The 17,238-nt window shown below is 56.1% G+C and overlaps 1 protein-coding gene across 1 annotated transcript in view; it reads right to left on the reverse strand.

Moving 5' to 3' along the window:
* The window catches only part of NUP188 (nucleoporin 188), a 44,976-nt gene that overhangs the window by 580 nt on the left and 27,158 nt on the right, over positions 1–17,238 (reverse strand). The window contains exons 16-43 of the mRNA XM_041004318.1: positions 16,118–16,270; positions 15,827–15,953; positions 15,328–15,415; positions 15,165–15,241; positions 14,589–14,703; positions 12,895–13,015; positions 12,743–12,809; positions 12,047–12,175; positions 11,623–11,762; positions 10,172–10,278; positions 9,088–9,294; positions 8,829–8,998; positions 7,591–7,660; positions 7,273–7,340; positions 6,660–6,855; positions 5,208–5,285; positions 4,778–4,863; positions 4,479–4,624; positions 4,057–4,238; positions 3,073–3,273; positions 2,896–2,988; positions 2,107–2,265; positions 1,743–1,880; positions 1,073–1,147; positions 763–993; positions 547–678; positions 217–290; positions 13–142 (exon numbers count right to left, since the gene is read on the reverse strand). Coding sequence (XP_040860252.1) covers positions 13–142; positions 217–290; positions 547–678; positions 763–993; positions 1,073–1,147; positions 1,743–1,880; positions 2,107–2,265; positions 2,896–2,988; positions 3,073–3,273; positions 4,057–4,238; positions 4,479–4,624; positions 4,778–4,863; positions 5,208–5,285; positions 6,660–6,855; positions 7,273–7,340; positions 7,591–7,660; positions 8,829–8,998; positions 9,088–9,294; positions 10,172–10,278; positions 11,623–11,762; positions 12,047–12,175; positions 12,743–12,809; positions 12,895–13,015; positions 14,589–14,703; positions 15,165–15,241; positions 15,328–15,415; positions 15,827–15,953; positions 16,118–16,270 — 3,560 coding nt within the window. The remainder of the gene's footprint in view (positions 1–12; positions 143–216; positions 291–546; positions 679–762; positions 994–1,072; positions 1,148–1,742; positions 1,881–2,106; positions 2,266–2,895; positions 2,989–3,072; positions 3,274–4,056; positions 4,239–4,478; positions 4,625–4,777; positions 4,864–5,207; positions 5,286–6,659; positions 6,856–7,272; positions 7,341–7,590; positions 7,661–8,828; positions 8,999–9,087; positions 9,295–10,171; positions 10,279–11,622; positions 11,763–12,046; positions 12,176–12,742; positions 12,810–12,894; positions 13,016–14,588; positions 14,704–15,164; positions 15,242–15,327; positions 15,416–15,826; positions 15,954–16,117; positions 16,271–17,238) is intronic.

The raw sequence follows: 17,238 nt of genomic DNA on the forward strand, positions 1-17,238 counted from the left end.
GCCCAGCCCTACCAGCTCGGAGCTGAGCTCCTGCTTCATGCGCTGTTTGTCTCGAGGGTGCACAGCCGGGTCCCGCAGGTAGCGCATGGCCTGGGAGATGAGCAGGTAGAAGCAGTTCTCCATGGTGAACATCAGCAGGGACCTGGGAGCAGAGCGCTGTCAGGGAGGCCCGGCCGGCACAGCCCCTCAGTCAGCCCAGAGGGAGGCCTTGCTCACTTTAATGTCTTGGTGCCTTCTGCCTGCGTGCCGAGCCCCACGGCCTGCGGCAGGGGCTCCTTCTTCTTGTCCAGCTGGAGGAAGAGAAGCAAGCTGAGAATCCCAGCTCAGTCATGGCCCGCTGACAGCGTGCCCGACTTGGCAGGGCCTATGCTAAACAGCTTCCCGGTGACCTCATTTCCTCCTCACAGTGGCTGTTACAGGAAGGTTGTCAAGTTCATCTTAGGTAGAGCAGCAGGAAGGCTGGATAAAGTGCGCAAGGTCCCTGGGAAGGGGGAGCCTGGCAGGCAAGAGCCAGGTGGGGGCCCGCATGCGACAGCCTCGGCTTACCTCCCCGAGCATGTTGAGGGTCACATTCACTGTGGCCAGGAGCGTCCCGAAGGAGGGGGCCACTTCCGAGTCAAAGGTGGGAGTAGTGAAACTCAGGGCAAAAAGGAAGTTGTATTCAGCAAGATCCAATGACTGCAAGGTGAAGAAGCATGCTGCACAGCCTGGCCGAGCGCCTGGGCAGGCTGCACGGCACGGGGGCTGCGGCACGGCGGGTACCTGATCCAGCAGGATCTGGCAGACATCGGGGGTGAAGTGGCGCAGGGCTGCCAGGGTCCTGCTGAGGATCTTGAGCAGGCCATACTGGACTGCATGCAAGGCGTGCTGCTCCGAGGCTTCAGGGTCGGCGGCAGGCTGCTTCGAGGGGCAGGAAGGGACGGCAGTGGAGGCAGTGGGGGGTCGCTGAACTCGAGGTGCAACCGCTGAGGGAAGGCCATCCCCATTTTTGTTCTGGGGAGAAGGAAATGAGTGTAGGCCAGGGAGCTGGCGCGAGCGGCCTGGGCGGGCCCCCGGGGGGAGGGGCTACTACCTGCAGGTAGTGCTGTAGCATCTTGCGGCTATGCAGCAGGGAGGTGCAGGCCTGACACAGGTAGCCAAGGTTGACCTGGGACATGGCGGGGAGACGGAGCGCTCTAATGGCTACAGCCCTGGGCAAGCCAGGAGACCCACAGAACACATCCCTCCACCCGCCCTGCCTCCAGGGTGCTCCTCCACCGCCTCTTCCCATCCAAGCACTCCAGCCTGCTGGTGCTGGGGCAAACCCTGGCTCCCCAGGGCTCCAGCCAGGACCGACTCCCTGGGCCTCAGAGTGTGGCACACACCAATATCCTAAGGAGGGAAGATCATGTCTTCGTATGACAGAGAAACAGGCTCCGAGGGAAGTGAGGTGAGTCAGCCAAGCTCCCCGAGCCAGTAAAAGTCACAAGCCAATGCCCAGGGCCTCTATTCCCCACGGTTCTGAAGCCAGGTTTAGCTGGCACAGGCCCTGCTCGCGAGTGAGCCAGCTGCCCTGCATCGTGGAGGGAAAATTCCAGCAGGGGCAGAACAGGGACAAGCAAGAGCCAGAAACCAAACCCTGCGTGCTTGCCAAGCTGAAGACCCCTGGCTCAGCAATGACCGCTAGCCCACACCCACCGGAGGGGCCCTGGGCATGCCCATGGCCTCCCCGGCATCGGAAGGACTCATGTCTGAGGCCTTACCTGGATGTCACGCATCAGTTGTGGCAGGTGGAAGTGCCACTCCTTCATGAAGCTGGACAGCTGCAGGATGAAGCCCACCGTGTGGTCAGCCTCCTCCAGGCAGGCCAGACTCTGCACCGTCCTGACTGCACTGAGGCACTGGGGACAGAGGAGACGTCAGGGAAGGGCCGGCAGGTCCCCTCAGGCCCCACACACTACAGTGGCTGTGCGAGAGGTGGCAAGCCTGGACTCCTGAGGTTTCAGAGCTGAGCTGAGCCCAGCCTCTCGCTCGGCAGATGCTGAAAGGCTGGAGGGCAGCAGCCAGGGGCACCTCCGAGAGGAAGGCACAGTGGCCCACAGCCCTGGGAGGCAGGCAGCTGCTCACCTGCAGGGTTCGCTCCTGGTGGACACCCACGAAGTCCAGTGCCTCAGTCAGGAAGTTGTAGCGCAGAGTCTTAAGCAACCGCTCCATCAAGGACATGGACAGGCGATAGACCCCCGGCCACGAGGGGGCATCCAGCGACTTCCGAGAGGTGCTGGGTGCCTAGGACAGACGTTCAGGATACGGCATCAGAGAGACCTAGCCAACACAGGGCCTGGACTGGACATAGCCATGGCTGGTGATGGACAGGGCCAAGAGGGGTCCAAGGCCAGCGGATGTAGCACTATGAACATGTATGAACGTGGACATGTCACTGTCCTGCTCTGGCCCTCCTGTGTCTCCTCTTCAAGGTGGCTGCACTGAAAGACCACAGGCTCCATTCTGGGGCATGCAAGGGGTGGGGGAGATGGCTCCTGCAATGTGGAGTGGCCTGTTCAACTAAGGAAAAGCAAGGCACACAAGAGGCTGGGCGCAGAGGCTCCAGCTAGCACTCAGTCACATGCATGGGGCTTGGGAGGAAGCAGGGAGGAAAGCTGCCCTGGCCACGGGCTGGCCCAGGCACCCCCTTCAATCTGGCCTGGCACTCCTATGGTACTCCTCAAAGCTGTGCCTGGGGACCAGCTGGCGCTGTCAGTAGCTAGTGTCCCTAGTGAGAGATCCGCCAGAGGACTGGGGAGATGTACACCCAACAAGTGAAGAACACTCGGGCAGGTGGGAGCACCAGGGGAGGGGTGAGCATGGCCCCTGCAGGGCAGAGAGGTCAGGCCTGCTCTCACCAGGACGGTCACTCACCTGTCCCGAACCATTGGAGCTGAGCTGGTACACACTGACGAGAGGCAGACAGATGCTCTGTGTGACACCAGCTCCAGCCACTGCCGTGGCTCCCTGAGGGGGGAAGAAAGTGAGCCAGAGCCCGGGCCTGCAGTGGGCTCCCAGGCGTGGCCCTTTGGCCTCCAGCTGGCCTCTTACCTGCTGGGTGCGAGCCAGTGTGAGGAGCAAGTGTAAGGCGGCCTCTGCGAAATGCAGGTTCTGCTTCACACGGAGGCTCACCTCCAGGGCGGTGAGCAGGCTGGGCAGGACGGGGAGCCTGCGGGTCACCTGCAGCCACGAGTCCCCATCCTCGTCCACCTCACACAGCTCTTTGGCCAGATGCAGACCCAGAACACACACCTGTTTGAGCCAGGAAGGAAATGTGAATTAAAAAGGAGGCGAGCAAGTGGGTCAGTCTGGGCTGGCTGTCCAATCTCCCTGGTCACACAACCCTGCCTGTGTCATCCTGTCCGTAGTTCTGTCCCCCTGACCTGACAGGAGCCGCCTCTGCCTCCTCCCTCTCGTTCCACTCTGGCGTGTCGGCCCCAGGCTCCATCCAGGCACCCCACCCAGCCCTGCTGCAGCCAGAGGACCCTCACCTTAGGCTGCAAACCACAGCCACACATCTTGATCCCTCCGGGAGCTGTGCACATGCTTACATCTGTCTCTTCTACTATGCAAAGGACAATAGGCTTTATAATTTATCCTATTTCATTTTAAAACAATGCTGGTTGGAATCAAATGAGCTAATGTCAAGGGCCACAGGTCATAACTTCTAGCTCCACAACCACACTTGAGCACCGCCGGAGCAGAGGCTAGCCCCTGGAGCTCGGCCCTCTCCTTCCGGCAGCCTGTCATCATCAGTCCCCACATGTGTCCAGCCCGCAGAGGAGCTGCCACACGTTCCTCTCGCTCTCTGCTTCTTCCCAGGACCCTCCACCTGCCCTACTCCTCCAATCATCCAGGACATCCCCAAACAGGGACTTGATCCTCTCCAGATCCCGGCAGATCCTAAGCCTGGGTTCTCCCAGCACCTGTCTCCCCTGTCTGCTCTGCTACCTGGCTCTGCAGTCCCTAAGCGAAGTGACAAAGCTGTCTTGCTCAGTGGTCACCCAGAGCCAGCATGCTGGGACATGCCCTCACCCCATCACGCTGGTCCTTGTGCCGGGGCCTCACGCCGTCATCAGTCTCCATGCTGTCCTTGTCCTCTGGGGCACTGCCCGCTGCCAGGCCATGGCGGGTCTGGTCCAGGAGCGCGATCACCTCTTCCTGTAGAGTCTCGCAGACATTCAGCACCAGCTGGGAGTACTGGGGGATGTCATCAACTGTAGGGCAGGTGGGGGAGGGGACACCCTCAGCTCAACAGGCCACCAGCAAGAAACTGGGCTGCAGCAGGTGCTAAGCAGGCCGGCTGGCTCATGTGTGGGGAAGACAGGTGGAAAAGAAAAGGAGCTCTGTGGGTCGAGAATCCCAATAGTGAGAAAAGTCCCAGGAGAAGCACGTGGTCCCAGCCAGGGCGGCCCAGCAGGCTGGCTGCTGGCACGCTGAGCTGCCGCTGCCCTCACCATGCAGCTCCTTCATTTGCAGCACAGTGATGAATGCCGAGAACACCTTGGCCTTGGTCCTCTCCAGGAGCCGTGGGTCTGCCTGCAGCACTCCCTCCAGGATCTCCGTCAAGGGCCCAAGGATGTTGTCCACGGGACCCAACTCTCTGAAAGCGGTCAGGTGTGGCAGGGATGGGATGGGACAGCGACTCCAGCCCTGCTCCATCCCAGGACACCCACCTGGCTGTTTGCATGCTATGCTGCAAGGGAAGCCCATGGCAAGGCAGAGGCACAGGAGAGGGCCCTGCCTCGGCGCTCACCTCTTCCACTGCCGCAGCAGGATGAGCAGCAGGGTGCACATCATGGAGCCGAGACGTAGGCAGTTCACCGAGGTGGGGACCAGGAGCTGGGCAATGACAGAGCAGTTACCACAGGGTTAGGGAGACACCTGGCCCGACCAAGACAACCCAAGGTAGGCTAATGTTTCAGCTGATCATTTTATGAAAGAAGCTGTCGGGACCCAAGGCTTGCTTGAGTGAGGAGAGTGGCTTCCTGTGGGTAGACAGTGGGAGGACTGGGCTCTGGCCACTGAGCACCTGTGGGGTTCATGCTTTCTTCCCCAGCAGTGAGTGCTCAGAGATGGAACACGGGGCAGGAGAGGAGGATGGCAAGGCAGCAGCAGAGCCCTGAGCTGACCACCTGTGCGGCGGCTGGCCTGTGAGAAAGAGAACGCCCCCCAGGGACACTCACTAAGGCTTTGGTTCCATCGAGCACATCAAGAAAGAGCTGACGGCGCACTGTTGAGTCGGTCAGTTGCATGACATCTGGCTGCAAGGAGCAAGAGAAAGCCTTACTGTGGCGATGACGGTCATGGGACTTCTCGGCATTGAAGCTCTGGTCAGAAACAAGCCCCCCTTCATTCCTGTCCTTCCTCTGCATATAGCACTTCAAGTGCCAAGGGGTCATCCATCATCTCCAGCTTGAAGTCCACTGTTCCCCGGGTACCTGTTCCACCTGACTGGGGCTCTGGGATCCAGGCCAGGCAGCTATGACCGCCACCCTCGCGCTCACCTGACCCCCCTCTGGACCTCTGGGCCTCTGAGTCCATCTGCCTAGACGGTCCTGCTCCACAGCCTGCCCAGGAAGGCCTCCTCAGAGCAGCTTTCTCCAGCTGCCTGCTCCTCCTGCCTCGCCAGTCCACTGGTACCATACCTGGACTACTTCCTGCCCACCAAAGGGCCATAGTCTAAAACCATACTCTTCATTTATGAATTTGTTCACCATTTATCTCCCTCACAAGAGGTTGTCATTATATGAAAGACAAATAGAGACAGACTTTCCACCCGCTGGGCTTCATTCCCAAATGCTCGCCATCACCCAGAGCTGGGCCAGGCTGCAGGGAGTCCCATGGTAAGCAGCTCACAGTCATTAAGTGAATACATGAATGAGTCATTCTTTGATATTCTGGATCTAACTAGCTATGTTTCCTAGGGAGAAAAAACAAGGTGGAAGTCGGAGAGCTACAACTTGCAAGGGCTGCTTCCAGAACAAGAGTGCTCACAGCCTGAGGCAGCCCCCGGGACCACACACCCCGCCCACTGGCAAGCCTGTGCCCTCAAGCCCAATGCCCTGAGCATGTGGGCAGCCCAGCACTGGGGACACATCTCACAGAGAATGCTGAGATGCCTGAAGCAAGGAGACCTCTGAAGCTGATGCTACATTGCATTTCCCCTCAACCCAGCAGGGCAGTTTGACACGAGGTTCCTATATTCCACAGGACAGGGTCAAACCACCAACGCCAGGGACGCACGCTCCCTCTCCCTCCTACTCGCAGCAGACACGTGCAGACGGCGGCCCTAGTCTCCTCCGGGGACTGAGTCCAGGTGCTAGAACCAGCGAGAACGATGACTCTCCCAGGTCCTCAGGGGCACACAGGCCACAAAGGCCATTGCTGGGCAATGGCACGAGTGGCAGATGGAACGGGAGAGCATTGTCCATCTACCTGAGGTCCAGAGGTCACTAATAAGGCTTTTGTAAATTACATCTCCACACATCCACGAGTGTCCTGTTGGAACTGACACCTCTTGGCAAGGAACCAGTAACATTGTGACTCGCACGGTCATGCCCGATTTGCCCTCCCCCTTCAGGGGCTGTGTCCACGGGCACCCCACTACCTCACGGCTAAGAGACGGGGTGACTCACGTGGCTGGCAGCAATGATGAGCAGGGTCCGCCAGGCAGACACCAGCAGCTGGTGCTCTCCCCAGGAGGTGCAGCTGCTGCCCTCGCTGGCAGCTGTGTGGATGGCCAGGGACTTCACGTATCCTGACCAGTAGGCAAAGCGCTTCTCACCGGAGAATCTCTTAAGTGTGTCTGTTAGTGACTGGTCTAAGGAGCCCCTGGGATGCCGAGGAAACAGAACGCACGGTGAGGGTCCAGCAGACGGGAGCATGAGGGGCACAGACCCTTGCTGAGGCAGGGAAAGCAACCTCACATGGGCTTAAGGCAGCGGCTCCAGGATCACCTCCAGTGAGGGCTCACACTTCTTGCTCAACATAATGGGTTAGGCTGAGGCCCTTCCAGGGTTCCTCCTCCAGAAAATCCCGGTCACAGAGAGCTTGCTTCACAATAACTCTTTCTGACAATCACAAATGCCATCAATGGATTGGCCAGGACTCACCGGCCCTCCACAAATGGCTCCAAACCAGCTCTCTCCTCTGCCCTGGCTCACACAGCCATGTGCCCAGTGGTAGGCCACTGCTGTCTCCCCCACTGCCCGACTTTTACTGAATCTCTCCCAAGATCCAAGGACTCACTTCACGACATAGTAGATCTCCAAGCAAATGATCTTCATGATGAGGGCACAGGTTTCCAGGATGCTGGGCTGTGGAGGGAAAGCACAGCAGTCAGCATGTGGTGGAGCCTCGGGAAGGAGACAGCTGCAGGGCCACATTGCCTCCGAGCCACCCGTCAGATCAAGGCAGGCCACTTTCTTCCCAAAGCCAGACGGCACAGGGAGAAGCCGCAGGCCCGGCCCTGGGCTGGCTGGGCAGGCATCATTCTGTCCACCCCCGCCCCAGCCCGGCCTTCCCCCAGGGACTCGCAGTAGCTGTCCGGCCTCTCCTGCACCTCACCTCTGACGTCTCTGAGGGAGGGGGAAGGGTTCCAAACAGCAGACTTGTTAAATTTTCCCAAAATTTGGGCCTAGGAAAAAAAAAAAAAAAAACCACACCTTGGAAACCCCATTGTTTTCCCTCCTGCAGAGGCATCTCCCCGTCTCCAGCCACAACCCGCACGTGGTCACAGGGGCCAGCTGCTCCCACACGCAGGGAAGGGGTTCCACAGACAGCATGGCATTTCTCCTCTTAGGAAACAAACCGATGAACTCCTTCTGCTGCACATCTTTGAAAGACTCCCAAGAAGAAAGGGGAACAGAATGACTCCCAAAGCTGGCCCTTTAAAGATTTAGCTATAGATGGATGTAAGTGTGTATACATATAGCAAGGCAGAGAGAAGTCTCCCATCCATTGGTTCAGCCCGACACCGACACACGAAGGCCTGGGCCAGCTCAGAGCTGGGACCTAGGGACCCAACCCAGGCCTTGCACAGGAGTCCTGAGCCATCACCACTGTCTTTCAGAATACACCTCAGCCAGAACTCAAATGCAGGGACTCCACTATGGGCTGCAGGCATCCTAACTGCTAGGCCAAACACTCATGCCCCAGGTTTGCCTTTTTGTTCATCTTTCCCTGTGCTCTGTGAGGCTCAAGGCAACAGCTGTGGCCACTTTACAGGCATATACTGTTTATCACAAGATAATGAGCCTTGGGGTGGGTATTGTGGGACAGTAGGTTAAGCTGCCATGTGGTATGCCAGCATCCCGTATTGGAGCTATCTGCCTCCAATCCACCTTCCTGCTAACATGCATGGAAACAGGAGATGGTGGTTCAAATGCCTAATTTCCCACCACCCATGCAGAAGACCCAGGGAGGAGGTCATTAGCTACTGGCTTCGGCCTGGCCCAGCCCCAGCTGCCATGGTTATCTGACGGGGTAAATCAAGGGATCCAAGACTTCTCTCTGTGTCACTCTGCCTTTCAAATGAATGGACGAATGCTGTTCATACCAACCCAGCAGCCTAAAAGCCAGTGGATTTTCATGGGGTCAGGAGAAGGCGGGAACACAAAACCAGTTGAAGACAAGACTTCTTGGTAGCAAGATTTTTTTTAAAAAAAAGTATAAAACTCTCCTATATTAAACTAGGCACCTAGTGCTTTTTAATGCGTGTTGGGAAAAAAACTATGACCCCAGACCTCAGAGATGGGCAGTCCTACCGACAGCGAGCAGTGGGCCGAGCCCAGAGGCAGACCTACTTGGTTCTGAGGACCAGCATGGCACTGTCCCGACGGTCCTGCCACAGGGCATGTAGGAAGGCAACAGCTGCGCGATGCAGCAGGGGTGGGCACCAGTATCGGTCCTGTGGCTGTGTGTCGATGAGCTCCAACACAGAGTGGAGACAGCTCCACTCGCCCAGGCTGAATTCCTGCAAGGGAGTAGGGCAGGCTTCAGTCCCACGGCTGCCACCACAGCTGCACCATCTGGGAGCCAACCCTGGCTCCATTCGCGGTATACCTTGGAGCCGTCACTGCCGTCCTTCACCTCCAGGTTGAGGAACAGCTCGATGAGGCCTGGCTGGGTCTCCACCGCAACGGTGAGGAACTCCAGAATCATGACTTTGATGCGCATGTCCTCCAGTTTGCTGTGCAGGCGGATCAGGAAGGCATCGCGAATGGCTGCTGCATCATTGCCCAGGCACGCGTACACCGACATTGGGGCCACCTGGGGGAGACCAGGACACACAGGCTTAGGGCTATTTCAGGAAACCTCAAAAAGCTGCAGCAGAAGGGCCCTGGAGAGCCACAGGAAATGACAAGAAGGCCCAGACGTAAGGCTCTGGGCCAAACAGGACATCATCCCGAGAGCAGCCAATGGTGTCCACATTCACTAAAGACACAGCAACAATAGAAAAAGGCACTCAACCTCTCACAGTTAAATGCAAGGTTAAAAAAAAGAAATAAATACAAGATAACCCATGGGAAACTGTTTTGCCTACTGGCAATGTCAAAAAAATGATGCTGTGTCAGTGGCAAGGGTATAAAACTTGGTATCAAGAACCTGACAGCTGTGTTCCTTCCTGGAAGGCAATTTGCAGAACTCTAACAAGAACTAAACTGTCACTTATGCCTGTCCTGGAGCGGCTGTAAATAAAAGCTTACACGGTTCTAAGGTGTGCTGCAGCGCTGCTTATAACGAAGGCAAGCCGCCGGCACAGAGCAGGCTGTCTCCCTTCCACAGCAGCCACGCAAGCGTGTGCACACACAGCACTGTGACGGCAGCAGGTCTCGAAACACTCCAGGCCACGGACACCCGTGCTTGTCAAGAGGAGTGCACACTCGGACTCCTTACTGAATACAAGCGTACACCTAAGGAGCAAGCTGGAACTACGTGTGCAGGGGACCACAAGGGTCCTCAGTTTGCTCTGCTACATTAATCTACGACATTCAACTAGCCACAACAGGTGTGCATGCCACTGTAATCAAAAGACACACAGGGTGGTGTCCATGCCATGTTCCTCCGAGTCAGCCTCTGGGGCAAGGTTGTGAAACACGCCAAGCATGAAGAACTCCCCCCCTCCCCCGGTTCACTGGGACCCTACCGTGGCCAGACGCTTCAGGAGCTGAATGGCAAGTCGTGGCAACGCAGGGTCATGTTTGTGGTAGATGTACTTCGCCAGAACAGCAATGAGGTTGTTCCCGTGGGCACCTGAAGCAGCACAGGACACAGGTGAGGCCGACAGATGAGCTCCAACACAGAGTGGAGACAGCTCCAGAACAGCATTGCTGTTGCTGCCTGCTGCAGGCTCCTGAGGTGTCCCTCCAAGAGGCTCACAGGGCTGCAGGGACTGGCTCTTGTGTACGGGGGCCACAGTGAACCCAGGCAGCCATCTTGTGCTTTTACCAGGAGCAAGGGCAGAGTCAGGATTTGGGAGTCAATAGATCCAATCCATTAACGGCAAAGATACACTTCAGAGAAAATAGGTACTTAAAATCCTCATTTTCATTTCTTTCTTTAAAAAACAAAACAAAAACAGGCCTGGGATGGTGGCCTAGTGGCTTAAGTCCTCATTTTGAACACGCCAGGATCCCATATGGGCAGCAGTTCTAATCCCAGCAGCTCCACTTCCCATCTAGCTCCCTGCTTGTGGCCTGGGAAAGCAGTCAAGGATGGCCCAAAGCCTTGGGACCCTGTACCAGTGTGGGAGACATGGAAGAGACTCTGGGCTCCTGGCTTTGGATCGGCCTACCTCCAGCAGATATGGCTGCTTGGCAAGTGAAGCTTTGGACGGAAAATCTTCCTCTGTCTCACCTCCTCTCTGTATATCTGACTTTGCAATAAAAATAAATAAATCTTTAAAAAAAAAAAAAAAAAAACCTATTTCAAAGGCAAAGAGAGACAGCCGCCAGAGTTCTTTCTACATCTCACAACAGCTGGGGCTGGGCCAGGTGGAGTCAGGGCCCAGGACTAGATGTGGACTCCCACAGGTTTCAGCATCCCAATGACATGGGCCACTCTTGTTGCCTTTGAGAGCGGACATAGCTGGGACTCAAACCCAGGCACTCTGACATAGAATATGGATGTAGCAAGTAGCATCTGTATGGAATCCTGTCCCCCAAACACACACTCTTAATCAAAATAAAACTTTCCCTTCCCCGGCTCCAGCGCCATTGTCTTGGCCCCCTCCGCGCCATGAGAGCCGAGTGGAAGAAGTGGGAGCGCAGCATGAAGCGCTGCAAGAGGACGAGGGGACCAGGACGACACCGCTCACAGCCCTGCACTGCCTGCCAATTCCGAGAACCCACCTGGCTGCCCCTCCAGGGTGTCTCAGCACGCGACATCCAGACTGCGCCCCCAGTCGTGGCCTAGGGCAGCATGTGTACAGTAAGCCCTCTCTGCAGCTGTCTCGGTCGGAGGATCAAACCACAAACAAGCAAGCAAGCAAGGAAAACTTGCCCAAGGAGTTCCTCAGGAAGTACTGTGATGCTGAAGCGCACTGCAGAGAGCTGTGCACACGGGCAGGCATGGTCTCGCCGAGACACAAGGACATACCGTGCTGCGTGAGCGCCTGCTCCAGGGGGGACACCACGTTGGAAGGAGGCTTCAGCCGAATGACGTTGTTGGTGACGGAGAAGGCCAGTTTCACAGTCTTGATGAGCAGCTGGCCCTGCCCCTGGCCCTCTGCCCCATCACTAGGTTGACAAATGGAAACCAAAGCCGAGTCAGACAAAGGACCTCATTGGCGACGTGGGAGTTCCTATGATTCAGATTCCAGTAACAACCCCAGACCTCGACAGCTTTGTCAGGGCCCCATGTGACCATGTCAGTGCAACCGACTCCCCCAGCTACGTGCAGCCTACACAGGAAAACCACCTCTTAGAAAGAACAGGGTCATCTTACAGAGCTACTACGACAAGTTAAACTACACTGGCATTCTAAGAACATGCAGCCACAGCAAAGGGGGAAGGGAGCCTACCTTCGGGGCTGAGCAGCCATCACCATGTCGATGGTGTCCACGCCGATGCCCATGATGTTGATAACCGTCTGCCCCGCTTCTGTGTAGGCCAAGCTGCAGATGCAGAGGGACTGCAGGCTGGGCGTGTGGCTGCAAGACAGAGGTGATCAGCGAGCTGCCTGGGTCACAGCCGCACAGCTGGCTGGCGTGGGAAGCGCACCCAGGACAGGACTCCTGCACCTCAGCTCTCTCCAGGTGAGAGTTCCTGGGCCAAAGGCCATTCCAGGAAGCAACGTAAATGCTCATCCGCTAATGGACACACGTACTGAAACAATCCTAGCTAGTCTATAGGATAGGATGCACCAAACCGTAAAACAAGACCTATATGTGGTAGCCTCGAAACAGAGTCACAATGCAGTCAAAATCAGTTCCTTCAGGAAGGCATTCTGCACTGAATGATGGTGCCAGTGGGCGTAAAGGTCAGAGACAATGATGAACAACGTGTACACACGTCCAGGCTCAGTCCCACTGTATTTGTTCCTCTCTTTGCATAGCGAAAAATAACCAGACCAATGGGAAGCAAACCATAATCCTGCAATGACTGAGCTCTGGCCCCTGCCAAGTGAGTCCTTGGGAAGTACTGGGATGGCTTCACCCTGCTGGAGCCGGCGCCTGTCCCCGGCGAACCCCGAGCGTCAGCAACCGCCTCCGCATTACCTGCTGTGCAGCTCTGGCTCATGGCACAGGTTCAGGATAGCATGAATCAGCTCCAAGATCAGGCAACCTGGACTCAAAGAAAGCCCCAAGGAATGATGCGGCCCACACACCAAGAGAAAGCAAGCCCCAGGCCTCCCCGGCCCACGCCTTACCGATCTGCTCCCTCACTCCGTGACAGTTGTAGCGCCACTTGTGGTAGCTGGGCAGCATCTCCTTCAGCACGAACATGACACAGGGCACGAGTCCTTGGCTCTGGGTACTACCAAGCTGGCCCTGGGAGAAACCATGCTGTGAGAGATTCTGTCATTCAACATAGATTTTAGCCCTAAACACCGACGGGTCCAAAGGAAATCTGGGCAAACTATGACCATCAGTGAAAACAAGGACTGCCCTACATCACTGTGGCTCAAATTGTGGGTTCTGCAAAAAGCAACTAAAAGAGGTCTACTGAAGACGGGCAGTGAAGAAGTCGGTAGAGGACTGCTGGGACTGAAGGATGCCAGCCTGGCTGTCAGGACTGTCAGCTGTGCCAGCCTCAAGCCCAGCATGGGGACCAGCCCCCTAAGCTCCTCATCCCAACAGTACCTGCCAACGGCAGTTTGAGCTTAAAAACAGAGACTCCTTGTTTAAAGGCACTCTGTCTCCATCTTCCTCTCTTCTGCCTTTGTAAGCAGCACTGTTCTACAAGCACAAAGTTTTCTGGCCATCTTCATCTGACTCTCAGCCAACAAGGCGGGGCCGAGGTCACTCCTGTATGGGAGACTCGGAGGTTATGCCGCTAGCAAGCTGCCTCGAAAACCCTGGCATTGAAGCTACACAATATTTTTCAAGCTGAGTTGTGATACACGAATTAATTACATGAGTTGCTTAAGTTCACAACTTAAAAAAGAAAAAAAACACACAAACTATGAACTGAATAAGAAATGGCAAAGGGGCTGGGACTGGGGCACAGTGGTTGAAGCTATTGCTTTGACACTGGAATCCCATACGGGTGCCAGTTCCAGTCCCATCTGCTCCACTTTCAATTCTAGGCCCTGCCAATGTGGCTGGGAAAGCAGAGAAGAGGCCCAAGCGCTAGGACTCCTGCCACCCATGATGGGGACCCAGACGGAGCTCTGGGTTCCCGGCTTCAGCCTGCACACGCTCCAGGATTGGGACAGTTTGGGGAATGAACAGCAGATGGAAGATCTATCTCTAATTCTCTGCCTTTCAACTAAATTCTTTTCTTTAAAAAAAAAAGTGCATATTAGGGCCCATCACGGTAGCATAGCAGTTAAAGTCCTCGCCTTGAATGCACTGGGATTCCATATGGACACCGGTTCTAATCCTGGCTGCCCCACTTCCCATCCAGCTCCCCGCCTGTGGCCTGGGAAAGCAGTCGAGGACAGCCCAAAGCCTTGGGACCCTGCACCTGCGTGCGAGACATGGAAGAGGCTCCTGGCTTCGGACTGGCTCAGCTCCAGCCGCTGCGGCTGCTTGAGGAGTGAACCATCAGACAGAAGACTTTCCTCTCTGTCTGTACATCTACCTTTCCAATAAAAACTTTAAAAAAAAAAGCATATTATAGAAGAAATGTGATTCATACACTTGGCTTCTGAAGCACTGTGTGCACACCGGGATCTAATATAAAATGGTTTATAGTCAAACTATTTGCTTCACAGTTAGCACACTGCCCGTGTGGTTCTTCAGCTGTAGCTCCTAAGTTTCTAAGGAATGAATGAACTCAGCTAGGCAGCACTACAGCAGCCAGTGGCCCTTAACACATGGAATTTGCTACTCTAACTTCCGGGCGCACGAAAGCAGGAGCAGGCGCAGGAAGAGCCATCAGAACCTGTCCAGGCCGTACCTTGACAAGAGTGGTGACCAAGCGCAGAAAGGCCATCGTGACCCCGTACTCGCCCTGGGGCTGCTCGCTGTTCATCAGGAGGCTCCCGTACCCTCCGGCGTTCATCCCCTCCGCACTGAGAAAGACCACAGGGCAGAGCAGAGAAGGATGGCTCATGGCAAGGAGTCCAGAGAGCAACTAGTAACATCTGGGTGACTGATGGCCCAGTCAACATGAAGCACATCCTTTAGTGATGTACAACCACCAGAAGTTTCAAGCCCAAGAGCCGGGCTCTGCGTCACGCACGAGAGGACACTGAGGGAAAGGGGTCCCACGGACAGGGTAGCACACCTGGACCCCGGCCGATGCCTGAGCGCCGACACAGCGGTTCCCTAGGCTGGAAAGAAAACTTGCACACACCTAAAGTGGCTCCAAGTGAAAAAGAAACGTCTCTCCCCTCAGGCTTTGACAAGGAAACCACCAGAGCTGCCCCAGGACAGCGGCTCTGGATGTGCCCTCTCTTCCCCTTGTCCACACTCAGCACAGAAGAAATGGACAGAAACTTCTGTGAAATGAAGTTACACAGAGATGGCTCACCTAATCATTTGACTCATGCTGGAGACAGGCTGGGCCACAAAAGGTAAAAAGCCTGTGTGACGAAGATCGGTCCAGACCTAGGAAGAGAGGTGAGCACAGCGTCCACACAGCTCCTGGCACTCGGCACGGCCACGCGCGGCGGCAGGAGGGCCTGCGGGCTCACCTTCGCTGGGTTCCGAGCCGCCAAGACAGTCAAACAATTGACACAAGAAGCAATGACATCCACAGGTGGGGAGATGACCGTCGCTAGCCTGGTTGGAGGGCAGGTTACTCAACAAAATGAACAATGCCATTGGTTCCAAGCATCTTTCCATTCTTTTTTCTCAAGTCCCTCCTCCAACAGGGACATAAACCAGTGAAGAAGGGGTGGACTCCGAGCAACTGCATCGCGCAGCACAGGGCAGGTACCAGCTCCAGTCCCACCTCCCGCTCCCTGCCACCAACGGAGACCTGGGCTGTGTTTCAGCGCCCAGTCCCTAGCTTCAGCTAGAACATCTGGGGAGAGAATCTGATCAGAAATTCTCCGTCCCTCTGACATATACAGAGATAAAAACTAAACACGCAAGCCAACAGCTGTCATGCCAGAGCTTGCTGGAGGTGAGCACACCTGACATGAGCCCAGCTGACTGCGGGCAAGCACCGTGCTCTGCCCGGGGACTCACCGCTGTAGCAGCATGTAGATGCGGGACGTGATGGGCAGGAGGCAGTCCGCTATGGAGAGGTCGGTGCTGATGACCCTGTGCACCAGATCAATGATGGGCTTGACCCGCTGGCAGTGCTGAATCACATCTGGGGAAAGACAGTCTAGGACTTAGGGCAAACGCCCCTTTCAGATTATGGCGTAAGCAAAACCAGACAAACCCCAATCTTGTGGCTCCGAACTGGATTTTGACATTCTTGCACTGTAGGCCCTCGTCCCTCCCACGGCCATGCCTCCCACAGCGGGACTGCACCTGCAGTGGACACAACGTGCAGCAGCATCTCCATCTCACAGGTGAAGAGGGTCCAGCTGCTGTACGAATACTCCCAGCGCACCAGGTAAGCCCGCTCATCCAGCATGACTTGGCCCACGGTGCCCTGAGGGATGCGAAGGTTGGTGGGACCACCTGAGGGGGGAAGAGAAACAGCTGCACCACTTGAGGCCGAGCAGGACGAAGCACTTCTTCCTGGCACCGGACAGCCATGTTTAAACACAGGGATCCACAGACCTTTTCTGAGGAGCTGCAGTTCCTACAGCTGACTCCACTGAAGCAAAGCCTCTCCTGCCACCTGGGGAAGCTGAGCACAGAGGATGGCTCTCCATGGCAGTGACAGCCCCAAGAGGCCCATCCCGGGGACAGCAGGACCAGTCAGCCAGTCATGATGACAGGAGGAGCAAGAGTCAGGCTGTGGGCTGGCATCAGCATGGTGCCTTCAGCTACCACCTCAGATGCTGGCACCCTGCATCACTGCCACTTCAAGGTTTGCCTGCTCCACTCCTAACCCAACTCTCTGCTAATGAGTCTGGGAAAGCAATAGAGGATGGTTCAGTGCTTGAGCCCCCGCTGCCCTGACTTTCCAATAAAAATAAATAAATCTTTAAAAAAAAAAAAAGTATGCCAGATGCTGTGGTGTAGTGGGTAAAGCTGCCCCCTGCAGGCCAGCCTCCCATACGGGTGCTGGTTCAAGTTCCCAGATGCTCCACTTCCTATCCAGCTCGCTGATGGGTCTGGGGGAGCAGCAGAGGATGGTCCCAGGCCTTGCCCCACCCCGCACCCACCTTTGGAAGAAGCTCCTGGGTCCTGACGTCAGCCCCTCATGGTCACGTGGGGAGTGAGCAGCAGATGAGAGGCCTCTCCTCCATCTCCCCCTCTGCCTCACTCTGCCTTCCAAACAAACCCTGACACATAACAAGCCAGCATGCGGTGGCCTTGTCACACGCCGGGGACACACAGCGCAAGGCGGGAACCGACCCCGCACAGGAGGGAAGACATCATGACCTTCTTCTAGAACTTAATCGGGCATAATCTGTTCCGAAAGTTTTTAATCACTTTTTTTTAAAAGATTTATTTGTTTTTATTGGAAAGGCAGATAT

This window comes from Ochotona curzoniae, unplaced genomic scaffold (assembly GCF_017591425.1).
Source record: "Ochotona curzoniae isolate NIBS_2020 unplaced genomic scaffold, NIBS_Ocur_1.0 scaffold_3208, whole genome shotgun sequence".
Taxonomy (NCBI): Eukaryota; Metazoa; Chordata; class Mammalia; order Lagomorpha; family Ochotonidae; genus Ochotona; species Ochotona curzoniae.